Genomic DNA, 21,445 nt, shown 5'->3' on the forward strand with positions numbered 1-21,445 from the left:
CCCATAAAGCGTGACACAAAAATATGTAATGTCAACACACTAATTAATATACAAGTTAAGTACACTGTTATAAAAAATCACTTATTTAATGTCTGTATAGAAACAAAATAAGCTCAGAAAAAATAAACTACATTAATTTCAAACCATTTCAAATGTTGATTATGGTTTACGATAAGCAAGTATATGCTCAGAGCGTGACTGCAGCGCCCATGCAGCGCCGTAATAAATATGAACTAATTGGTGCTATCAGTGTGTGGTTTCCATGCATTTCATATGTTTGTTAAAGGAAAAAAGATATTAAATAATTGTTATAAATAATAATAAACAAGATACAATAATAATGTGAACGCTGAATGTTTATTGAAATTATTAAATTTACTTCAACGTACTTAAAACATAGTTAAGTATAATAATTAATTAAATAAAGAAGTGCAGTACACATTTGAAAACCACGCACTGATAGCCCCAATTAGTTCATATTTATCACGGCGCTGCAGAAGCGCTGCAGTCACGCTCAGAGCGTATAATATACATTTGTTCGGTGATAACTCTCTTTATAAACATTTATAAACATTATACATTATACATTATACCCTTATAAACATTATACTTGTTTATCTATGTAACTCCCCATGGGGAGTTATCTCCGAACAAATGTATATTACCCTGTTTTGGAAAGGACTACTATTTTTAGCGAAAAAAAGAAGTAGCTACTAGTTTCAAAATATGAATAAACGTTAAAATTACTCGCTTAAATTTGGTCACCTTTTTCTCTCAAAGTTTGTGGTTCGATGTTGTTTCTGTAATTAATTGTATTCAAGTGAGCATTTATGTGAAATTTAATATGTGGTAACTTCAGAAATAATATGAAAATGCACTTCTTTCCGGCTTTATGAAGTGAACAAATTAGAAATGTCCAATTATATTTTACAGAATAGTTCTCATGTCTATAGTTCACAGTAAAATAAGAAAAGAAAGACAATCTAATATATTATGACCAGGAGAACACTCTGCAACTCCAGTGGAAAGGGTAATAATAATTTTGAATATTTTAATACCATTTGCTATTACGTCTTGATATTATATTACAACATGTTATGTTTATTAGATGTTCTTGGGAATACAAATTGCAGCAGAATCTAGTGACTAAGGATAGGAGTGTCTTGATGCCGAGGGCATGTAAAATGTATGACGCATCCATTATATGTTGAGGGAGTTAAGAAAGATAGACAAAGAATGCAATAATTTAAGGTATAAATTGCAACAGAGTATAAGATGCTCAGAAATATTTTTAACATTCCAGCCGAAAGGATTGCTGCACTGTTTTATTGACACAATCGAATCATAAGAAATTCAAGATTTTGTAGAATGCAACTTTATTAATGATTGATTGTCAAGCAAAATAACTATCAAATGCAGAGTTAATGTTAAAGAAGAATGACTCATAAATGAATTTTAATTCTTGGAATTTAGTTTTCTATCAATTTTGATATCCATATATATATTATATCTGTAGGATTTAACGTTTTAAATTTGTTCATTATTTGTCATTTCTTCTAATTATACTATTCCATTATCTATCGTATATACTCTATATACTACATACTTAGACTCTATACTTTTCTCTTCTCTTTTTAATATATTATTATTAGTCATTAAGAAATTATTATTAGTCAGTTCGTGTAAATTCATTATACTTATGAAAGCTTTTACAGTATTTCTGTCTGGTTGTTATATATTGTTGATCATTAAGTAATGATCGTTCCTTTTAAGTTTAACATTTTATTGTAAATATTTCTACACAATCTCTGTCTAGTTGTTATATATTATTGATCATTAAGTAATTCATATTGATCGTTCCTTTTAAGTTTAACATTTTATTGTAAATGCTTCTACACAATTTCTGTCTAGTTGTTATATATTATTGATCATTAAGTAATTCATATTGATCGTTCCTTTTGATTTTAACATTTTATTGTAAGTGCTTCTACACAATCTCTGTCTAGTTTTTATATACTATTGATTATTAAGTAATTCATATTGATCGTTCCTTGTAAATTTATCATACCACTGTGAATACTTTTATTAGTTACTTATAATTGTAAAATTATAATACTTATTATTGTGTATATATTGATTATTACATTTATAAAAATTTTAATTTTTATGTAAAAATGTTTGTGATATATTTGAAAATATATTTTGTACTTCGTATGTTTTTTTTTTTCATTTCCAATATAAGAAATTATTTAGGTTTTCTTATTTTGAATTACGTATGCGAACCGTATCTAGGAATAATACCAGCGGTTGATTTATATACTGAACAAGTGCTGCCTCCTTCAGATCGCTAAAAATATTAAAATGGAGGTAATGTCAAATAGCCTCAGATAGCGATCTATTTAAGTTTACTTATCTATGAGATATACAAACATAGAGAAATAACGCGCAACTTGTTAAATGTCAAAACCACTAGATAGATGTCTAATCTCTCTAAAAGTGTACTCTCTATGCTTCAAATGTCATAAAATGAATTAAATTTTAGTTAAAATCATTTATGATGATATTAAACTAGATTAACTACTGTTTTTTTGTAAATATTTATTGAGTTGAGTATAAGCCGTGAAAATATTTAAAAATGTCAGACGAAACATTTATGTCAGTGAATGATCAGACAATTATTAAAATTGAACCACCAGAATATTCACCGGCAGACATTAAATGCGAAAATGAGGATGAATTTGATGCTCTTGATGCTATCGTTAAATCTGAATCATTTTTAGAAGACGATGATACCTGTTTAGAAAGATTCATGAATTCCGAGTTGACAATTGAAGATGAAGTCAAACAGGAGTCTTTTGACTGTGACATTTGTTATCAATCATTTGCAGAATCGCATCATCTAACAAAGCATATGGTCGATCACATGCCTAACCAAATCGAAGAACGACCTTTTGAATGTGAAATCTGTCAAAAGACTTTCAAACAATCAAAAGGGTTGAAAACTCACATGCTCATTCACAGTGGTATTAAACTCGAAATGGAGGATGAATTTGATGATCCCGACGTTATTGTTAAATCTGAATCGTGTTCTGAAGATGATGATACGTGTTTGGAAAGATTTATGAATTCTGAGGTGACAATTGAAGAAGAAGTCAAACAGGAGTTAGTCGAAACATCCAATTATGAATGTGACATTTGCAATAGAACATTTGCAGAATCAGACAATTTAAAACAGCATATGGCCGATCATATTTCTAACAATAGCAAAGAAAGTCCTTTCAAATGCGAAATCTGTTACAAGGCTTTTAATCGATTAAGTGTTCTGAAAAGGCACAAGCTCATTCACAGTGGTGAGCGCGCTCATGAATGCAGTAAGTGCAAAAAGACATTCACAACAATAAATTATCTGAAAAGTCACATGGTCATTCACAATGGAATACGCCCCCATGAATGTGATATATGCAAAAAGACATTTATGCGATTAGACAGTCTGAAAAGACACATGCTGATACATAGTGGAGTACGTCCCCATGAATGCAACATATGCAATAAGACATTCACAGATTTAAGTAATCTGAAAAGTCACAAACTGATACACAGTGGAATACGTTCCCATGAATGCAATATATGCAAAAAGAAATTTATAGAATCAAGCAATTTGAAAAGGCACATGCTTATTCACAGTGGAGGACGTCCCCATGAATGCAATATATGCAAAAAAACATTTATAGAAAAAGGTCATCTGACAAGTCACATGCTGATACACAGTGGAGTAAAACCGCATCAATGCAACATATGCAAAAAAACATTCACGCACTCAGGCGGTCTGAAGAGTCACATGCTGATACATAGTGGAGCACGTCCGCATGAATGCAATATATGCAATAAGACATTCACACTATCAGGTAATCTAAAAAAGCACATGCTGATACATAAACGATAGCATTATGATAAATGTGAAGTATGTAATAAGAAATTTACTCAATCGAAGGATTTGAAGAGATACATGGCACTTCACAGTCAGAAGCTTGGTGAGGATCAATGAAACATAAATAAATATTTGTTCACTTAAATTTAAATATTGTAAAATTTTCTTGGAAAGTATATATAGTACGAAATATACAGTAACCACTACATTACTTTGGTTTCATTACGTGGACTGTAGAATGAAAGTCAAAGTTTAAGTATTTGTTTTATTAATTTTTGGTATAGCAGCATGTTATTGTTATTTCACAATGTTGTAGAGTGTTTTGTTATCTTTTTATTGACATATAATAATAAATATGACTTCTAACAAAGTTTTAGGATATTTTGAAAAATCTGACAAAATGCCCTGTAGTTGCTTGTAAAGAATCACATGTACTTGGAAATCCAAGTTTATATGGCAAAAATGTATTTGCACAGTTTTACAATGTTAGACAAAAATATTGCAAATTTAATATACTATAAAATCTTCTAATACTGTACTTAGGTACAAAAAGTATTTCACAATCTACAGCCAAAATTTTGCAAAACGCACAATCAATATATATATATATATATATATATATATATATATATATATATATATATATATATATGAGTAAGTTCTTGTGGGGCGATACATCAAAGAATAAAAAGCAAAGATTTATAAATAAATATATATATATATATATATATATATATATATATATAATACTTATTGCTAGAAGTTTCTATTACAACTAGAGCTACATAGACTCGCTGTGGGTCTCCTCGTCCTAACAAAACCTCACATTGTCTATTTACTTGTTTAGAATTCCAGAATGAAAAAAATTGACATAACATATGTCCTCAAGGAGTAAAAACTTTGAAAAAAAATATAAAGATAGAAAAATTAAGTACCTACTCGCATTACTTTAGAACAGTGATTCTCAACCTTTTTTGGGCCCTGCCCCACCTTGAGTTTTTTAACGTTATGCCCGCCATACAATTTTTTTTTGTTCCTGAAAAAATGTGAATGATAACTTTTAAGATGAAATCGCTATTAAACATCGTAAGTAAAATTTCGGAATAAGCCAACTAACGGAAATTTCAAACTAATTTTATTACTGTTTTTTCGAAATTTCTTTAATACAATACTTAAGCCAAAATAAAGACTTTATATTAGGTTTTAACTTATTGAACTTTTTGTACTTATGATTACATTTGGGCATTTGGTTTCAGTTTCTTCATAAAGCCATTTCTTAACAAATCTACTTAGCTAGTTGACATTTTCTTAACTCAGAACGGAATTATATATAAATTTTATATGTTTTTTTAGTTAAATCTAAAAACTAATTTTCATTTTTCACATTTTTCTCGAAATTGGTAGTCATCGTTGGCAACTAAGTAAGTGCGCATTTTTGTTAAAAAATCAAAGACAATTTTTGCGTGGAATTAAATAATTTTGTTCTTTGATGTATTGACCATTTTGATCGATGGCCTTTTGTTATTTTCCAAGAAGCATCATTATCCCTAGTTTATAAAACTTATAGTTTTTATTAGCAAAAACTGAATTAAGCACAATTTGACACCATCATGATTTATTTTTTAAATTCAAGAGTTTTAACTCAGATGGTTTGTGATCAGGAATATTTGGTGGATGTGGAGAAAAATTTCAACCAGCCCCCAATAATGTTTAAACATTGCCAAATTGTTTCTATTAGCCAAATCGATTATTGCTTTAATTAGGTTGTCCAAAACTTTAACTGGACAATCAGAGCAGCATTGAGATGAAAATTACCAGAATGACATTTTCAAAACCAATTTTAACATAGCTGCTTTTTAAGGCTTTGACACTATAAACGGCACCTAATCTTTGGGAACATTGTTTTACCCTTTGCAGAAATAAATATGCAAAATTTGACTAAAATGTTTGTTTTGATATTCCATCTTTCAACGCTTTACAAAACCGATAAAAAAAGTATTTTCTACTAATCGACAGCTAAATTTCTCATTATTGAATACTACCTCAACCTCAACAAACGTAAAGAATCATTTGAAGCAATCTAAGAGTCAAAGCCGCACTTAGTGTCAACCTTGTACTATTTAAGGATATAATAAAAATTAGTTTGTTTTAAATTAATTCCATCTTTAGCCATAGTTAATGACAGTGAGTAAAAACTCACGTCATATTTATGATTTTTCCGTTTTTAAACACTTGTATAAAACTTTGTTCGCATAAAGCTTCACAATTAACTTTAGTATTTCCTTGTACATATTTCAAGTTGAGTCTTGTCACTGACCAGCACTTATACCAGCAGTCAGAAACTTGATTTACCTAATTTTTTAGTGATTTTCGTAAATTGGAATATAGAAGTTGAAAATAATTGGTGAAGGGCTACTGGAACCGAAAGAATTGTTGCATTCCGCAACATTCTCTTTCATAATGCTTTTGTTAATTTTATATAAAGTTTATTGCATATATCATTTTCAGATTATAATGGGAAGATGTAACTAATTTATTATAAATTAATAAGAAAAATTCAAATTCAAGCAAATCTTTTTAAAAAGTCAAATCAACCCGGCAGAAAAAACTCCGGCACCAGGAAAGCAAGGTTGAAAACTAAAACCGTCCCGGTCATACCGGGACACTTTATTATTCTAAATCTAAGAAGCATTTTTTTTAACTTCCCGAAGAAGTTTATATTTTCATAAAAAAATTCGATTCGCTAATTTTATGTTTTCTTACGTTTCAAGCCATTCTGAATCGAATGAGACCAAATTTGAAAAAAGTATGTGTGTGTGTGTGTATGTGTATGTGAACAATTTTTTTGCCGTAAATCGACGTTTTCTCATAAACGGTTGGGCCGATTTCTAAATTTTAAAAGCCATTCGATGTATCTCGACGAGAACTATTGTTTGTCAGTTTTGTGTGACGATCGGCCAAGCTGTTTCTTTATAAATCGCAGAAAAGTGAAAAATTTTTTGTCTACGTTTTAGCCAGTAATTCTGAATCGATTCTGAAAATTCAAAAACCGTTCGAAAGATATTGGTTGGCAATGGTGCTGATTAGTTTTTGGTTAAAATCGGCCGGGCCGTTTTCTTGTAATAAAGTTTAAAAAAAAAATTCGACGATTTTTATGATTATTTTTTTGACGGTAGATACCATAAGACTATGGTATCTACCGTCAAAAAAATAATCATAAAAATCGTCGAATTTTTTTTTAAAACTTTATTTTAACTTAATTTTAACTTAATTTTTAACTTTTATTTTCTAGATCATACTAAAATATTACGGCCCCACGATAACTGGTTCAGCTTTAAAAATTTGTCAAAGTTTGCAAAAATTGGTATCGTTTTTTTTTTGGCATTTGTCAAAATTAGACCTTTGATCGACGTTTTCTCAAAAACGCCTGAACCGATTTTAGAAATTTAAATGCCATTTGATGTATTTCGGTGAGGACTATCGTTTGTCAGTTTTGTGCGACGATCTGCCAAGCCGTTTCTTTGCCATTTGAAAAAAAGTGTTAAACTTTTCGTCCACATTTTAAGCTCATCCTACCGAACCGATTTTAAAAAATCAAAAACTGTTCGAAAGATATTAGTTGGGAATGGTACTGATTAATTTTAGGTGAAAATCTACCGAGCCGTTTTCTTGTAATTAACTATTAGAACTTACTGAAATATTACGGCCTTACGACATATAGTTTGATTTTAAAAATTCATCAAAGTTTGAGAAAATGAGTAGTTCTTTTGACTATTTACTTGGTATAATGATAGAGTACTTGGTCTTGAACATATTAAACCATTGAAGTTCTGGAAACTGGTTCAATTATAAAAATTATTGATTTTTGAAAATTTGCTATTAGAAAATACTCCGAGTCAAAGTGTTTGTTCGTTTTCAATTATGTGTAATATATCCACTCGGAATACTTTTAATCACTCATAAATTAATTTATTTTTTATTAAGTCAATTATTATTTAAACATATCGGGAAGTTTATATGTTTAAATAATATATAATATTATAATAACATATTTATTATATGTTTTACCGATACTATACTACATTACATTAAAATCACCAAAATTTTTAAATTGGCTCCCTGAAATTACAAACTGCCCCCCCCGTGGGGCGTGCGCCCCACGTTGGGAAACACTGCTTTAGGAAAAAAAATAGAGTCAGACTTTTATTATTAGAATACAGATTTTTACAAAAGTTTTACGCCGAATTGTAACTATTTTTAATATGGTATTATTTAACTTAGGTGTAGAAGTTTTTGAAATTATAATAATATATGTTTGCTAATAATTTTATCGGATGAATAGAATCTTACAGGCAATTTATTATGAGAGTATACTACTTTATAAATATTTTAAATATATAAACAATAGCTTTAGCCAGTTTATCTGAGAAATTGTTTTAGATAATTTAATTAGCTACAATTTATCTAATATCATATTTAGTTACAAAATACCGTTTAGAGATTATTATTAAAAATTTAAAAGAATGTCTTTACTCTAGACAACACTCGTCGCCATTACCATATCACTTTTGAGCTTATGCAACTTCGTAAATAATTTAAAAATATAAATAATAATTTTACAATATTTTCATCAAAAAAATGTTTTAGATAACTTAATTACTTATAATTTTATCTAACATGATATTTATTTACAAAATACAGATTAGATGTTATTAACAAAAATGGTAAAAAATGTCTTACATTGTCTATGCAATTTTAAAAATATTTTAAAATAGAAATAATAACTTTACATAATTTTTGTCTGAGTAAATATTTTAGATAATTTATCCAGCTATAATTTCCTCTTATACAACATTCATATACAATCTATAGATTTTGAGTAACCGACATAATCACGAATAAATGTCCTGAATTTACAGCACTAACTAAGTAACTGTGAATTATTATGTAATAATGCATTAAATATTTTTCTGAATTGAAATCAGTTTTAAAGTGACTTTCGTCGGGTTTGTATAAATATTTTATTTAATCGAATTAAATCGGATGTATTTAAGTGTTTTGTGTGAAATTGAATTGTGTTGTAATAGTTTTAATAGTGATTTTAATTTTTGTAGTTTAACACGTTGCCGCACACTTTTAATTTGACGATCGTGCTAGAAACACATTTTTTTTAATTGTTTATGATTGCCAGATGAAATTGAGTGTTGTATGTTTGGAAGTGTTAAATAATGGTTTTGTGGATGTTAACGTGAATAAAGTACCAAAAAGTAAGTAATTTGTTAGGAAAATATTATATAAATTATATACATTTTATAGCATTTAAATTAAATATTTCTCTAAAATGTGTAAATGCATTTATATATTAATAGAAAAAATAAATTTAATTAGAATTAGATCGAAATTTTTTATGAATATTCCAATGTAAAGTGTGTTTGTCTGATGGAGAGAAGTTGATACGGGCATTTATTTATATTTTTATTAATAACTTTCAAATTACTTGTTATAACTAAATACTATCTCACTTTAACAAAGGTTTAGTTGAATAAATTCCCTAAACAAAAATATTGTAAAATGTGTGCTTATATTTTTAAAATATTTTTGAAGTAGAACTTTGCGGGATACCAAATGTAGTCTTTGACAAAGCTAAAGTTGAATAAATTCTCTGAAACATTTTCTTACACAAAAATTATGTAAAAATTCTGCATATATTTTTAAAATAATTTTGAAGATGCTTATTGTTGAAAACGTGTCGTACATTTTGTGGTACAAAGACATTTTTCGATGTTTTTATTAATAACTTTTAAATTACTTTCTATAACTAAATACTATTCTTAAGAAAATTGTAGCTGAATAAATTCTCTAAAACATTTTCTTAGACATTTTTTTTACTTCTAAACTTCTGTTTAATATTAAATACGTTCTTAGAGAAAGTTAAAGCTACTCCAGACCAATTTGTATTTGAACTGAAAACCAAAATGGTTACTAATCCACATTAATAATACTTAATTCATAAAAATTAAAATATGAATAAAAAATTATAAAATAATATTGATATTATGTAATGTATACTGTATATTTCATACTATTTATACATTCCATTAGATGCAAAAAAATTACAATATTTAAATTTAAGTAAACAAATATGCTTATGTTTCATTGATCTTCACCATGCTTCTGACTTGAAGTGCCATGTGTCTCTTCAAATCTTTCGACTGAGTAAATTCTTTATTACATACGTCACATTTATAAGAATGCTCTCGTTTATGAATCAGCATGTGCCTTTTCAAAACCTTTAATCGATCAAAAGCCTTGTAACAGATCTCGCATTTGAAAGGACTTTATTTGCTATGACTAAGCATTTGATCGGCCATATGCTCTTTTAAATGACCTGATCCGACAAATGATCTATAGCAAATGTCACATTCATAAGATGATGTCTCGACAAACTCTTGTTTCACTTCTTCTTCAATTGTCACCTCGGAATTCATGATTCTTTCTGAACACGTATCATCATCTTCAGAACACGATTCAGATTTAACAATAACGTCGTGATCATCAAAATCATCCTCCATTTCGAGTTTAATGTCTTCTGGTGAAATTTTTTTAATTTTTTTTTAACTTCCCGTAGGGTAAGTTATTGTAATGGGCCGAAAATCAGAATTGAAAATTTTTACATTTCTCGACGTTTTGAAGGTTTCTGAACATTTTGGCATACCTCAGAAAAAATGGATGTGTGTGTGTGTGTGTATTAGAGATGGGCTTATCATATCCGAAGCCCGATCAGTTAGGATTTGAATCCGCTTCAGAGAGGAGTTATATCCACAACTCCGACAACTTTGAAACCTAATACTTGACGCAAATGTGTTCTTTAGTGTGTTGTTACCATATCTAAGGATTTATTAAGACTTCGTAAATAGTTTGCAAGTAGTTCAAACATTTTTGTTCATTTTATTATAATATTTACTATTTTATGCATTTCAATATGCATACAAATCTCAAATTGACAAAAAACTTAGGAATCAAAATCAATTTTGTAATTATTTTTGAAGAGAAAATATAGAATTCTTTGAATATGTTTATTTTCATGTAAAAATAATGCAGTGAACCTTATATATGAAATAAAAACAAATCTTTGTGTGTAATATTTTTCACAAAATAATAATACCTCACATTATTTTATTATTTCCTTTTCGAAAATAAATTATACATCAGATAGTTTGATTAGCATACTATTGCTTTTACACAATTATGAAATCATTATTGTGTAAAAGTTATAATATATTACTAAATATTATTTAGCTGGTTGTATACCGTTGAAAGAGCTCATTTATGGACAAACATTATCGTATATAGAATATAGTGAGATTCAGACTTCAGGGCAATACATCAATTAGAAACTTGTATGACTTTAAAACATTTTTAGTTTTTCCATACGTTTCGACACATTGTTTTGTGTCATCTTCAGTGGACTCTAGTTTGAAGGAACAGATAGAAATTATTAATTAAAACTAATATATAAGAAGTGATATGGTATGAACTTACATGTAATTGTAATAATCCTAATTATTTCATAATTATAATTGTTCACAATTCACAAGTTTCAGCAATTTGCCTTAAGGCACGATGCCACCCACCCCACTAGTTTTTTTTTTATTTTAATAATTTTTACAACTATCCTGCAACGGACAACAAGTAAAATATTTGACATGAAACTGAAGACGTTGGCAAAATACAGATCATCTGACCATTGCCAGTGATTTGTCGAAGGTCTTATCTATTGTTGATTAATGCAGAAGAAATTTTTTTTTTAATCGGGCCCTGGTAGAGTTGTATTGAAGTTTTCTGGCAAGCAAGTTCGGGTGATCAGCTAGGCGATTTCTATATTTGTGTGATTAAGCGATTATTTCATCCTTAACTGTGCTAGTGCCTGTGTCTTTGTGTATTAACCAATTTGGAACATACTTTGGTGCTTTCACAATTTCATTTAATAACTTGTTTTGAAATCTTTGAATGATTAAAGCGTTTGAGTTGGAAGTTGATTCCCATAGCTGTATGCCGTATGTCCAAATTAGTTTAATGATGGCTTTATAGAGGTAAATTTTATTATGCGTGTCAAGTTTTGATTTTCGTCCAAGGAGCCAATGATATCTTCTTCTGGTTTCTTCAAGCTGCTTCCTCTTTTTCTTAATGTGTTCTTTCCAGGTTAGTCCCTTATCCAGGTGTAAACCTAGATATTTGACTGTATCTGTTTGATCTATAATTTCGTCATTAAGTTTTACTGCAGGACAAGTCCCTTTGCAAAGAGTGAAAGTGATGTGTTTTGACTTGCTGCTGTTAACTTCTATTCTCCACAAGCTTAACCATTTTTGTATCACGTCAAGATGATCCTGCAGCATTTTTGATGTGATTATGGGATCTTCATGTGTTGCCATTATGCCTGTGACGTCTGCATATGTTGCTGTCAAAATGTCATCTTTCTGTGGTAGGTCCGCAGTGTATGCGAGGTATAGTAGTGGCCCAATGACACTACCTTGAGACACTCCCGATCTGACAGAATGTAATGAGGATTTCCTCACCTTACACTAACGAAGAATGTTCTATATTTCAGGTAGGACTTTATGATTAGGTATCAAACGGTAATGCAAATTGATGCTCAGGGATAATGTTGCCATCATAAATAAAGGGTTTTATTTTACTAATTACGATCTTCTCAAATATTTTGGATAACGTTGTAAGTAAACTAATTGGTCTATAACTTTGAACATCATTCGGATTTTTACCAGGCTTCGGAATAATTATGATTTTAGCAATTTTCTATTGATCGTGATATGATTTAAGTCTTATTATACTGTTAAACAGAATTGTTATGAAATGGTAGGCTTTGTAGGCAAGTTCTTTAAGTATGTTAATAATAATGTTGTCAACGCCAGGCGCTTCTGCAGATTTTGCTCTTCGGATTTCTTTTGTAATTTCTGTAACTTTGATTATGATGTTTGATGAAAAATTTGACTGAACTTCTTTCAAAGAATCAAAAATAATTTTTTCTTCTTATTCCGAGGATTTTGAAGAATTTGGCGTAAAAACTTCCTTAGAGTAAGTCGAGAAATATTCTGCTTTTTCTAAATCACTGGCAGGACGTTTTAAGTTTTTTGTGGCTTTCCAAATCGAATGATCTGATAATGTTAAATGGGACAAAAGTCTTGAAATTGGTCGTTTTTGAACGTTGTTATCTGTTGTTTAATCAATTTAGACATTCTGCTCAATTGCGTTTTGTCTTGTGGAGATCTGGTTAGCTGCCCTCTTTTTCTTAGCCTCCCTTTCTCTGCAATAAGAGCTTTGGTGTCTATGGAGCAAGTATGGATTTTCTTTTTAATTTGTGGGGGTGTACTTTTTCTAGCTGCATCTATTACAATTGCACTAAATTTATCAACAGCATTCTTCAGGTCAGTTTTGTTTTCCAATGGTATATTACAGTTAAGATTTTGCTCTATAATGTTTCAGAATAATTCCCAGTTTGTATACCTATTAGTTATAAAATCATTTTTCTTGTCTTCTAAAATTTTTGTACTGTAGGTGACTATTATCGGTGTGTGGTCAGAACTCAGATCAAGACAAGATTTAGCCTGAATGTGTTTATTTGCTATACCTTTCAAGACGCAGAAATCCAGTAAGTCAGGTAAATTGCGGAGATCACTCGGCCGGTATGTGGGTTCACCAGTGGACAGGGTCGTTAGCCCGTGTTTCTGGACGGTTTTATAAAGTTCGTTCCCCCTTGGATTTGCCAATCGAGATCCCCAAAAGGTATGCTTCGCATTAAAGTTTGCAATGAATTTTCTCTGAAGTGTTCCGAATTTTTTTTCAAATTGTTCACAGGTGATCTTGTGTTTTGATGGACAGTAAATTGCAGATATTGTTAATTTTTCAGTTTGTTGTTGAATTGTTAGTGATGTGGCTTGTATAAAATGCTCATTGCAGATTTGTTTTGGTAATTTGATGTTTTTTCTTATTATTATAGCAGTTCTACCGCGAGCTGTTCCATCCGGATGATTAGTATTGTAAAAATTATAATTATTTAATTTGAAATAGTTTAAGTTGTAATTATAATTGTTTAAATAGTTTGTAAAGTGGGTTTCTGAGATCAGCATAATATCTATTTTGTATTCTATTAAAAATATTTCTAATTCTTGCCTATGTTGAGCAAGACCATTGGCATTACAGATTCCAATTATTAATCAGTTGTAGTATGGTACTAATTTGGCCTACTAAATTTTTCATCATAGACTTTAGCTCAGCAATGTCAGAATTAGTTTGTTGCTGGTTGCTGACATTTTAGTACGGGAGGTAGCAACGTTTTCGTGCAAGCATTTTAGTCAGGCTGGTTTTTTGGTATGTGGTCCTTGGTGCTTTCTTGCCCAGTAAACCACAGAAGTTAAATCCACGTAACTCATTTTGTAACTTTCGTTTCGAAACTGATGTTAAGTAAAAAAAACGATGCTGTTACGTATAGTTGTGACCTTTAACCACCGTCGACCAGTTTAAACGTTTACAATACTGCTTTGTTCGCATCTGTCGGTACGTGGCGTGGTACGTTGCACGGTCACATAGATTAGCCTTTGAAAATAGCCGTGAAGTGTTTTATGATCGAAATGTCAAATTAAATATAGGTTAACTCGGCCAGTGCATCGTGGACGCATAATTGAGTATTTTATCGTGTATGTTTGAAATGCAAGATGTTTCCTTTATTGAAGCGTTATTTATTAATTGCTTTTATATTTAGTGCGAAATCAGTTGTAGAAATTAGTTAAACAGTCAGCTGGAAAAGTATTTAATATGAAACCGGCAAACAAGGTGAGTCTAATTGTACTGAAATATATTTTAATTTATAAATTATTATAATAATGTTTAGTCATTTGCAGTATATAGGCCGCCTTCAATGCAAAGTCTGTTCATGTATTGTGATAATTGATTTATCATGTAATAATTGAAATTTTTAACACACCAGTCAGAAACATAACCTCAATTCAGTGATATATGAATAAAGAGAAGTAAGTTATTTAGTTTTATACATATTCATTTTTTATAGTTCCATTAGTATCAGAACTATTTAGCTAAGCACAAATTGATATAAGTTGGTTTTCAATTGTAGAGAAAATTACAGTGCTGATAACCCCTACGAAAATGGATTTCAAACTAGGGAAATTTTCTCCAATAGAGAAGATAAATACAAAGTTAGATAATATATTAGAAATTATTAATCCTTTGTCACCAAAAAAAAAAAAACGAGCGAGGCTTGAAAACATGCAAGAAGAAAAATAAGAACACATATCGATTAAGTGTTGAAAAGAAAATGAATTGTGGAGTATTTCTTAAGTGATGATATTGTATTACAGAATAGGTATATTAATGTTTTACACAAAGAGAATTTTAACTAATATCATTTAGTACTAATTTGTAATGTTTTACTTTTAGGAAATTCACATATTTAATACGAAACCAGCAAAGGCGAGTATAATTGCACTGTTTTTTTTTTTTTTTTTTACAAATTATTATATTAATGACTAATTAGTTATTTTCAGTATATAGGTCATGTGCAATGCAAATTCTTTTTATGTATTGTGATAATTGATTTATCACACAATTATTGAAATTTCTGACAGACCAGTCAAAAATCACATAGCCTCAATTCAGTGATATGATATGAATATTATAGGTAGATAAGTGTAATATATATGTTATCATACATATTCTTTATAATTTCATTAGTATCAGAACTATTCAGTTAAGCAAAAACTGATATAAATTGCTTTTCAATTGTAGAGAAAGAGTGCTCATAACCCCTATGGGTTATGTCAAAATGGAATTCAAACTAGGGAAATTTACTCTAATCAAGAAGATAAATTGTCACCAAAGGAATAAGCAAGACTTAAAAACATGCAAGAAGGAAAACAAAGAATGCACCGGATATCACACATTATATGGATTAAGTGTTGAAGAGAACATGAATTGTTGAGTATTTCCTGTCTGATGATCTTGCATTACAGAATTGGTATATTAAGGTTCTACATGAAGAGAATTTTAACTAATATGATTTAGTACTAATTTGTAATGTTTTACTTTTAGGAAATTCAGATCTTGAAAATTAATAAGATAAAATCAATGCAAGAAAATGATTGAGTGTGTGTTCATGGAATAATTATCTCTGTCATATGATCGTAGGAACTATATAGTCATTAACTTCAAATAATGAGTATATTTAGAGGTAATGTTCACAAATGACTAATTTGTTCACAATGTTTTCAATTCAAAATTTGTTTACAATGTTTCTAAGATGTTTGGTTCTATTTTAGATACATTAACAGATGCAAGTGAGTTGAACATATTTAACGCAAGACTTAACTTTGCCAAGTCTGATTTAACTGAAGTTGCCAAGAGAGTTAAACATAATACATATTATGAATAAATAAATAATTATTTTTATAGGCTAACATTTTATGGACTATCAAATTTTAGTTTTCTAATGTTGCAACTATGTAATATGTAAATTTTGTATATTGTAAATGATATTATTTAATAAAATTACTAAATATCCGAAATTGATTCTATATTTGCAGGAAATTTAATTAAATAATTATGTAACATAAAAGACACCTGCACGCTTTTTTATTCAATTTAGATACGTAGCAAAAATGCAACCGCGGTGTATTAGTGTTCAACGAAACAACCGTTACGTTCTTGCCCGCGAAATAAATACTTCTGTGTGCCTCCCAGGTTACGTACCTGGTTCGTGCGGACGTGCCAGCGTCACGTAACATTCATTTTACGTTGCCAGACATTTTGGGCCCTGCTAAATATGTGCCAGACGCCAATATATTTATTAATTTTTTTAAAAATTCAAATCATTTTAGTCCGTCTGAAATTTTAGTATTATGTTCGTTAAGGGTAAAAACACATAAAATTAATTTGCCAGACGTTTCTGCAGTTGTGAAGCATGTCTGGCAACGAAAAAGTCTGGCAATATAGATACTAGTAGACAGAGTGAGACAATCGCCAAATACATTGGCGCGAATGAAACAAAAAGCTATTATACTCGTAAGAGCGCAATACGTTTACTAGGCAGAAAACCATAAGAAAAATCAAGTAACTATTAGACTGATGTGTTTGTTATAAACTTCTCTTCAAAATTGTGTTTATACCATTTTTTTTAGAATCGCCGTTTCTTACAAATTGCCATCTGAAAAGTTAAAAAATTCATATTCCTCATAATATGCATCCTTTATAAATACATCATCTAAATGGTTTCAACTTAATTTTCATTTGAAGCATAGAGAGTATTTTCTAGAAAGATGAGGCATTTATCGTGGCGCGTCTTTTCAAAGTCAATATGGTTCTCTATGTTTCCGCTCTCTCTAATTCTACAAACAAACTCTATGCTTCAAATGCCAAATAATAAATGTAAATTTACCTAGACAATATAATAATAAATTTAGTTAGAATAATTGATCATATTGAAAATAATCATTGATTAAACTAGACTATTATTTAGCACACAACTATTTTCGTTAATTTTTTCTGAGTGTAAGCAGTGAAAATATAAAAATGTCGGAGGAAACAATTATGTCTATGAATGATCAGGCAATTAAAATTGAACCACCAGAATATTCACCAGAAGACATTAAACACGAAATGGAGGATGATTTTGATGATCCCGACGTTATTGTTAAATCTGAATCGTGTTCTGAAGATAATGATACGTGTTTAGAAAGATTTATGAATTCCGAGGTAACAATCGAAGAAGAAGTTAAACAGGAGTTAGTCGAGACATTAACTTATGAATGTGACGTTTGCAATAGATCATTTGCAGAATCAGATCATTTAAAAGAGCATATGGCCCATCATTTTCCTAATAATAGCAAAGAAATTCCTTTCAAATGTGAAATCTGTCACAAGGCTTTTAATCAATTAAGTGGTCTGAAAAGGCATATGCTCATTCACAGTGGTGAGCGCGCTCATGAATGCAATATATGCAACAAGAAATTTACACAATCAGGTCATTTGAAAAGTCACATGCTGATACACAGTGGAGTACACGCCCATGAATGCAATATATGCAAGAAGACATTCACACAAACAGGTAGTCTGAAAAGACACATGCTCATTCACATTGGAGTACAACACGCCCATGAATGCAATATATGCAAAAAAAAATTTACAGAAAGAAGTAATCTGAAAAAACACATGCTGAGACACAGTGGAGTACGTCCCCATGAATGCGATATATGCAATAAGACATTCACAGAATTAGGTAATCTGAAAAGTCACAAGCTGATACACAGTGATGAGCGCCCTCATCGATGCAATATATGCAAAAAGACATTCAAACAATCAGGTAGTCTAAAAAGACACATGCTCATTCACAATGGAATACTCCCGCATGAATGCAATATATGCAAAAAGACATTCAAGCGATCAACAATTCTGAAATGTCACATGCTGATACACAGTGGAGTAAAACTGCATCAATGCAATATGTGCAAAAAAACATTCACGCAATCAAGTAGTTTAAAAAATCACATGGTAGTGCATAGTGGAGTACGTCCCCATGAATGCAGTATATGCAATAAGACATTCGGACTATTAGGTAATCTGAAAAGTCACATGCTGATACATAGTGGAGTACGTTCCTATGAATGCAATGTATGCAACAAGACATACACGCTATCACAAAGTCTGAAAAGTCACATGCTGATGCACAAAGAAGTAGGCTCTCATGAATGCAATACATGCAATAAGAAATTCAAAACGATTAAGTCATTTGAAAAGGCACAAGTTGATTCATAATCGAGAGCATACTGATAAATGTGAAGTATGTAATAAGTAATTTACTCAATCGAAGGATTTGAAGAGACACATGGCACTTCATAGTTTTAAGAGTGGTGGAGATCAATGAAATATATACTTACATTTAAATATTGTAAATTTTTCTTGCATGTAATGGAATGTATAAATAGTATGAAATATCACAACAAAATAAAAATTAAACCGGCATGAAGTGGCTCATTCCGGAAAACGTCAAAAAAATAAAAAAAAGCAAAAGAAATGAAAGCGATATGATATGATCTAGTTGGCACTTTGTGATTTGGTCATGTAAGTTTGTAAAGTGGAAGAATTATAATGTGAGAAAAGTGACTTCAATTATTTGAAATCACAATCCATACTTATAATCATTTTAATTTGCTTAATATATATTATCAGAAAATGCCATTCTATATTTACTTTAGTAACAATTATGTTTTTTTTCTCAATTTATATTATGTAAATGTAATTGTTAAAATGATTTTGAATATAATATTGTAATTTTTTTGTATTTACCAGAGTCGAAGAGAACTACATAAAGAGAAAGATATTTATATATCTTTCAGAGGTTTAAATACAAATATTTATTAGTGTAGAAATGCCTTTTATTTTTAATTTATTCAAAACTCATTATAATCTTTTTTTAACTTCCCATAGGAGAAGTTCATGTTTTCATAAAAAAATCCGATTCGCTAATTTTGTTTTCTCGACGTTTCAAGCCATTCTGAATCGAATGAGACCAAATTTGGAAAAACTATATGTGTGTGTGTGAACAGATTTTTTGCCGCAAATCGACGTTTTTTTCAAAAACAGCTGCACTGATTTCAAAATTTTGAAAGCCATTTGATGTATCTCGATGAGGACTATCGTTTGTCAGTTTGTGCGATGATCTGCCAAGCCCTTTCTTTGTAATCGATTTAAAAAAATTAAATGCTGTTCGAAAGACATTAGTTGGGAATGATACTGATTAGTTTTAGGTGAAAATTTACCGAGTCGTTTTCTTGTAATTAACTGTTGAAAAAAAATTTAATCCGATTTTTATGAAACTTTCTTGGCTATATATCGCCAATATCATGGTTTTATAGAACTTACTGAAAATTACGGCCTTACGACAAGTAGTTCAATTTTAAAAATTGATCAAAGTTTGAGAAAATGAGTAGTTCTTTTGACATTTGTTAAAATTAAAATTAGACTATTTACTTGGTATAATGATAGAGTACTTGGTCTTGAACATAATAAACCATTGAAGTCCTGGAAACTGGTTCAATTATAAAAATTATTGTTTTTTGAAAATTTGCTATTAGAAAATACTCCGAGTCAAAGTGTTCGTTCGTTTTCAATTATGTGTAATATATCCATTCGGAATACTTTTAATCACTCATAAATTAATTTATTTTTTATTGATTAAGTCAATTATTTAAACATATCGAGAAGTTTATGTAACTTGCCTCAAGTCTAAATACCAGACCAACTAGTTTGTTGAATGTTTTACCGATACTATACTACATTACATTAAAATCACCAAAATTTTTAAATTGCCCCCCTGAAATTACAAACTGAACCCCCCCCCCGTGGGTCGTGCGCCCCACGTTGGGAAACACTGCTTTAGGGAAAAAAATTGGAGTCAGACTTTTATTATTAGAATACAGATTTTTACAAAAGTTTTACGCCGAATTGTAACTATTTTTAATATAGTATTATTTAACTTTTGTGTAGAAGTTTTTGAAATTATAATAATATATGTTTGCTAATAATTTTATCGGATGAATAGAATCTTACAGGCAATTTATAATGAGAGTATACTACTTTATAAATATTTTAAATATATAAGCAATTACTTTAGCCAGTTTTAATCTGAGAAAATGTTTTAGATAAATTAATTAGCTACAATTTTATCTAATATCATATTTAGTTACAAAATACAGTTTAGAAGTTAATAGAAGATAATAATTATTATTAAAAATTTAAAAGAATGTCTTTACTCTAGACAACACTCGTCGCCATTACCATCACTTTTGAGCTTATGCAACTTCGTAAATAATTTAAAAATATAAATAATGATTTCATAATATTTTTATCTAAAAAAATGTTTTAGATAATTTAATTACCTATAATTCTATCAATTTGATCAAACATGATATTTAGTTACAAAATACAGATTAGATGTTATTAACAAAAATGTTAAAAAATGTCTTATATTGTCTATGCAAATTTAAAAATATTTAAAAATAGAAACAAAAACTTTACATATAGTTTTTGTCTGAGTAAATATTTTAGATAATTTATACAGCTATAATTTCCTCTTATACAACATTCATATACAATCTATAGATTTTGAGTAATCGACATAATCACGAATAAATGTCCTGAATTTACAGCACTAACTAAGTAACTGTGAATTATTATGTAATAATGCATTAAATATTTTTCTGAATTGAAATCAGTTTTAAAGTGACTTTCGTCGGGTTTGTATAAATATTTTATTTAATCGAATTAAATCGGATTTATTTAAGTGTTCTGTGTGAAATTAAATTGTGTTGTAATAATTTTAATAGTGATTTTAATTTTTCTAGTTAAAATAATGGTTTTGTAGAAGATGTTAACGTGAAAGTACCAAAAAGTAAGTAATCATTTAGTAAAATAATTTAGTAATTAAATCATACA

The 21,445-nt window shown here is 29.5% G+C and overlaps 2 protein-coding genes and 1 long non-coding RNA gene across 6 annotated transcripts; all 3 read left to right on the plus strand.

The window, feature by feature from the left end:
- Positions 1–2,635: 2,635 nt before the first annotated feature.
- LOC113391076 (zinc finger protein 714-like) lies at positions 2,636–9,924 on the plus strand. The gene is made up of 2 exons (XM_026627049.1): positions 2,636–3,371; positions 9,854–9,924. The coding sequence occupies exons 1-2, from the start codon at positions 2,636–2,638 to the stop codon at positions 9,922–9,924; spliced, it is 807 nt and encodes a 268-aa protein (XP_026482834.1).
- A 4,615-nt stretch (positions 9,925–14,539) lies between these two features.
- LOC113363988 lies at positions 14,540–15,433 on the plus strand. 4 transcript variants are annotated; one of them, XR_003366002.1, is made up of 5 exons: positions 14,540–14,640; positions 14,706–14,776; positions 14,835–14,973; positions 15,075–15,323; positions 15,398–15,433. It is a non-coding gene; the product is annotated as an uncharacterized LOC113363988 (long non-coding RNA). The 4 variants fall into 4 exon arrangements; XR_003366001.1 differs by having other exon boundaries at positions 14,845–14,973; XR_003366000.1 differs by having other exon boundaries at positions 14,586–14,776.
- A 2,091-nt stretch (positions 15,434–17,524) lies between these two features.
- Positions 17,525–18,766, plus strand: LOC113391078 (zinc finger protein 16-like). Its single transcript, XM_026627050.1, has 2 exons — positions 17,525–17,924; positions 17,976–18,766. The coding sequence occupies exons 1-2, from the start codon at positions 17,525–17,527 to the stop codon at positions 18,764–18,766; spliced, it is 1,191 nt and encodes a 396-aa protein (XP_026482835.1).
- Positions 18,767–21,445: the final 2,679 nt, after the last annotated feature.

This window comes from Ctenocephalides felis, unplaced genomic scaffold, assembly GCF_003426905.1.
Source record: "Ctenocephalides felis isolate EL2017-DRISC unplaced genomic scaffold, ASM342690v1 CF-g0.4_SCAFFOLD_00845, whole genome shotgun sequence".
In the NCBI taxonomy this organism is placed as follows: Eukaryota; Metazoa; Arthropoda; class Insecta; order Siphonaptera; family Pulicidae; genus Ctenocephalides; species Ctenocephalides felis.